This window comes from Olea europaea, unplaced genomic scaffold, assembly GCF_002742605.1.
Source record: "Olea europaea var. sylvestris unplaced genomic scaffold, O_europaea_v1 scaffold1436, whole genome shotgun sequence".
NCBI lineage: Eukaryota > Viridiplantae > Streptophyta > Magnoliopsida > Lamiales > Oleaceae > Olea > Olea europaea.
This window is the reverse complement of record NW_019231898.1, coordinates 146,561-151,145: the sequence shown is the minus strand read 5'-3', so window position 1 is coordinate 151,145 and position 4,585 is coordinate 146,561. Positions and strand designations below refer to the sequence as shown.

General features: G+C 32.0%; 1 protein-coding gene across 1 annotated transcript; it reads right to left on the bottom strand.

The window, feature by feature from the left end:
- Positions 1–2,572: 2,572 nt before the first annotated feature.
- Positions 2,573–3,987, bottom strand: LOC111376008 (acid phosphatase 1-like). The gene is made up of 3 exons (XM_022998936.1): positions 3,548–3,987; positions 3,030–3,239; positions 2,573–2,822 (listed from the first exon to the last, which is right to left on the bottom strand). The coding sequence occupies exons 1-3, from the start codon at positions 3,949–3,951 to the stop codon at positions 2,645–2,647; spliced, it is 792 nt and encodes a 263-aa protein (XP_022854704.1). The 5' UTR covers positions 3,952–3,987; the 3' UTR covers positions 2,573–2,644.
- Between the last annotated feature and the right edge of the window lie 598 nt (positions 3,988–4,585).

The following is a 4,585-nucleotide window of genomic DNA, read 5'->3' as shown; positions in this document are numbered from 1 at the left end:
GTGGGGCTGTGGCTTGGCAATCAAAAATTCAAAAGTGTATCGCTCTTTCTACGACAGAGGCAGAGTTTATTACAACAACAAAGGCGACTAAAGAGTTGCTATGAGCAAAAAAGTTCATGATAAACTTTCTTTCAAATAACAAAGGTATGTGTTATTTTTTGATAGCCAGAGTGCTATTCATCATGCTAGAAATTTCAGTTTCCATACAAGATCGAAGCACATTGATGTACGATACCATTGGATTAGGGAAGCATTGAATGATAAGTTATTGGAACTTGAGAAAGTTCACATCGAGCATAATGGTTTGATATGTTAACAAAGACACTATCAAAGAAAAAATTTGAATATAGTTGTTCAATTGCTGGGATGGCTATTTCCTCCCCATAGTCCGAAGGGGGAAATTTGTTAGGTTATTTCCTCTTATGATGAGGAAAGCTGATGTTTGGGATCTTATATTATAAACCCAAAGCCCATTAGGGTTTTGACCCTAATGATGAATATAAATATAGGAAAGATTGGAGAAAATAGGAGTCCAAGCTGCTTTTAAAAAGAGAGAAAAAAATAGTTTTTTCCCTGCACCAGATTTCATCAAAACCCCAACCCTAAGTGGTCCATGGTCCGATTAAGCTGAAATTTGGAGGACATGTTCACAAGACATAGAACTATATTCTAAATGGTGTAGATCGGATTTTGAGTTTGGAGCATTGGTTAATATATGTGAATAGTAACCAAATTTTTGGGATATATTTTTCTTATTTTCATATTATTTTGTCAAAATTGTTGTTATCTTGAAGAAATATACGTTACAACCTCTAGTTGTGACTAGAAAAAACTTGTTGTTTCCATTATTGAATTGATAGTGAAGGTTTTGATTGGTCTAAGTCCCGTGATTTTTATTCCTTACATCGGGAATTTTTTTATATAAAATAATTGCTCGTATTCTTCTAGTTTGGGGTGATTGATTTTTTTAGAGAATTTTTAGCATATACAAATGTCAAAAATGGACGTTTTACTTTTTTGCTTTTGGGAGAAGAATTATTCCACTGTTTGTATATTTGTTTGCATATCTTCCAACACTCTTCTCATTCTCCCTCTTTTAGATCTGACTTTGTTTGATAGAAGTTAAAATCTAGATTTTTATTAAAATCAAAGTCAATAATTAGTATTAATCACATATTTTATGGGATCTTTAACTTTCAATTACATATTAATCTGCTAAAATTTTGATTTTAAAACATAGGAGTATATAAGAAAAATGTAAGAAAATATTATTTTTTCAAAAATAAATAATTATATTTTTTTAAATAAGTGTGAAATAGAAAATAAGTCTACTTTTATGGGATAGATGGAGTATTATATTTTTGTTATAATAATCTTCTATTCCAAACTTTATCAGAAAGATAATAATTCAAAAAATTGCAAGCTTACCCATGTTGTTTCATATGATTAACCATCAGATTGCATAATTTGCATGTCTGATTCGACTGTCGTGGCCTCACCAAAAGGCCTAATAATGGGACTCATGTGATGGATCATTGATTTAAATATAATTCATTGATCCATTTGGAATATAGATTTTCAATAAATTAGAGCATTTGCGGTTCTATCAACAGCGATGGAGCGTCATAATGAAAAAAATGATAGAAGTTTTAAGAAGATGGTTTTGAATGAGTACTCCACCGTTAAAAACGTGTTAAACGTTTTCCATTACAAAATAAGTATTAAAATAAGTTAATTTTATTTATCAGAATTGAAAATAAGTTTAGGAAATTTGACAATGATATCATAATTAGAATTAAAATCTGGGTTTGGGGTCTCTTATGGGGTTATGGTGAAATTAAGCTTCTGCTTGAGTGCCTTTTTTGTGTAAAATGTATTTTTCAATAGTGATTTTTTAGAGAATGTATGATTAAAAAGTAGAGAAAAAAATTGAATTTACGTGTAAAATTATTTTATGAGAGAATGTGTGGTTGAAAATAAGTTTCCAAAAAAATGATTTTCGAAAAAATGGGGCTGAAACAAGAGCTAGAAAAATATTAAACTTAAATAAGTAAAATTTATTTTTAAAAAAAATAAAAATTCGAACATGTTTGAAATGAAAGTAACTTTTACTTACTTTTAAGTTTAATGGAAGTGTGAAACAATTTCTCAGACATCTCGTGTGTCTAAGCATCCTCAAATATGAAGTAAGCTTGACACTTGAAGAAATTAATTGAATTCTCATTTATAAACTTCTATCCATATGATTATTTTTAGATAATTTCTATACGAATACTTCATGACAAGATTTCAGTGCTTAAATATATCAAATTTGAATTATTGACTAATATCAAATCAATTATATGAAAATGACTAGAAATATTCAGTTAAAAGATAATATTTTCAATTAGTTAAGAACAATTATTGACAAGTATTAAATTAATTATATGAAAATGATTAGAAGTATTCAATTAGAAAATTATATTTTCATTAGATAAGAAGGCATTGTTTATGTAGACATGACATCTTGTTATTTAATTATTAAAATTGAAGAATATTTGGTGTACATTCGAATACTTATACAGAGACAATAGAAGAGAAAATGGAATGGGACGAAATGAGATTCAATGAAACTTGACATAACAGTACATAATTAGATCACCGCTCAACCAATGTAATACATGGGATCGGGCACTTTGAATGTTCGATTGCCCGAATTATCTCCAAGTATGTCACTCCATTGATCTCCCAAATTTCCAAGAATTCTATATCCAGAATCTACCAGCTCTGTTCTCTTCTTGGATTTGTACACTAATGCAGAGGTCCCCTGATCAGCTTCTCCCCTGTATCAAAGCAGCATTTTGTTTGTCAAACCAATAATTACTTATTCTTAGTAACTAAGTAAATTAGTTACTTTGGCAGTAAGATAAAATTTACTAACAAAGAGTTTACTTTTTCTATTAGAAGTTAGAATAAATAACAATTGTACTCATTTTTAAGCTCCAAATTAGATGAAGGTGAAAGGAAGAAGTTAAAAATTGATAAGTTACTTGAGAATGAGCTTTTCCCAAGTATGATATCCAGCTGCTTTTAGATTAGAAATCCTAATGTCTTTGAATCTTTCTGCTGTTCCTGTTAAAAAGACAATCTTAAACCCAATAGGCAGCAATGTTTGATATAGGCACAAAGACCCCGGCACTGGGGGCGCAGCTCCCTCCGCAACCCACTCGTTAAACTTTGTGTCGTTGTATGGTAATGCCCTGAAGTCAAATAAAGTGGTCAAGATAAATGTGGAATAACAATACAAAAAGCGAAACCGCGCTTTTTTTTTTTTTTATTGCCGCGGCCCCCCACTGTGATGGGACTGCATGCCGAGCTGTGCACACAGCACGGTCCTTGTGGAAATGACGCGTAACTAATTAAATTATATGGTATAAACAAATTGTTGACAATATTATCGAAAACATCTTATGATTTATAAAAGCAAAAATGTTAAGTCAACTATTTATGGAAATTGTGGGTATTTGAAGTATTAAATGAAAAAAAAAAAATGAATTATGGTGCTTACCCAAATTGCACATCAGAGCGAGCATAATATGGCAAATTAGATAGCGTAGTTTCATCAATATCAAAGATCCAAATATCCTTCCCATCACCAACAAGTGTGAGGCTCTTGGCATATTCAATCGCGCTGTGTGCCACAATTTCGCAATCTTTACGGTATTGTTTGCCTAGCATGTAATGGCCAACATATTGTTCACACTCCTCGGGCACCAGTTTCCAATTGCGAACGTTGTTTGTTTCCACAGCTAGACGCCAGCTGAGGCAGTCAACGTCCTTAAGTCGATAGCCTGTAGCACCTGACCGCGGCCGGAGGAGATGGATTTGTTGGGTCACTTGCTCTATATAGCCATCTGTATGACAAATCGCAGATATAGTTGCCAAAAACAGAAGTACTGCAGCCAACCTCATGTTTGAAGGTTGAATGAAGTCTTGACATGAAATCTAATGAAATTTGGTCGTTTATATAAAGATTAGCCACCAAAATGAGCCTTTATTGTGCAGAAAATTACAAATGGTATCCTTGGCGTGGCACCAAAATTTTTATTTATATATTATGTGTGTCTTTCACCCTAATTAACTTATAGCTATCAAAATGTGTCTACTGTCTAGCAAGTAAAATACTCAGTCCAGAAACAAAATATACCATCGATGAACCATCTTTTCTTTGTTGAGTCCTAGACGATTTGGGCTTATTTATTAAATATAAAAATATGAAAAACACTACAAGATTGCTTTTCAAGCTGTGTGTCAAAATTCATCGTTACATAAAAGACTTGATCCAAGCAAAAGTAATATAGTGAGTTTACCCATCTTTATGGGTGGCCGTGCTGGGTTCGACTATAGGGGCCTGTGAGTTGCTCCAACCGTGCTAATGGCCGAGCAAACTATTATGAAATGAATTAAGCTCGTGTTTGGTTCTCATCATTTTCAAAATAAATTTTTCTTTCTTTTATTTTCAATAACATATTTCAGTAAAATAATATTAGGCGCAAACCTAAAAATTTTCCTTATTTTTTAACCACATTCTCCATTAAATCACTAT

Coding starts and splice junctions, on each gene's coding strand:
- LOC111376008 (XM_022998936.1), bottom strand. CDS start 3,951: ATGAGGTTGGCTGCAGTACTTCTGTTTTTGGCAACTATATCTGCGATT. Junction 3,240..3,547: donor CGCTCTGATGTGCAATTTGG/GTAAGCACCATA, acceptor ATTTGACTTCAG/GGCATTACCATACAACGACA. Junction 2,823..3,029: donor TGGGAAAAGCTCATTCTCAA/GTAACTTATCAA, acceptor GCTTTGATACAG/GGGAGAAGCTGATCAGGGGA.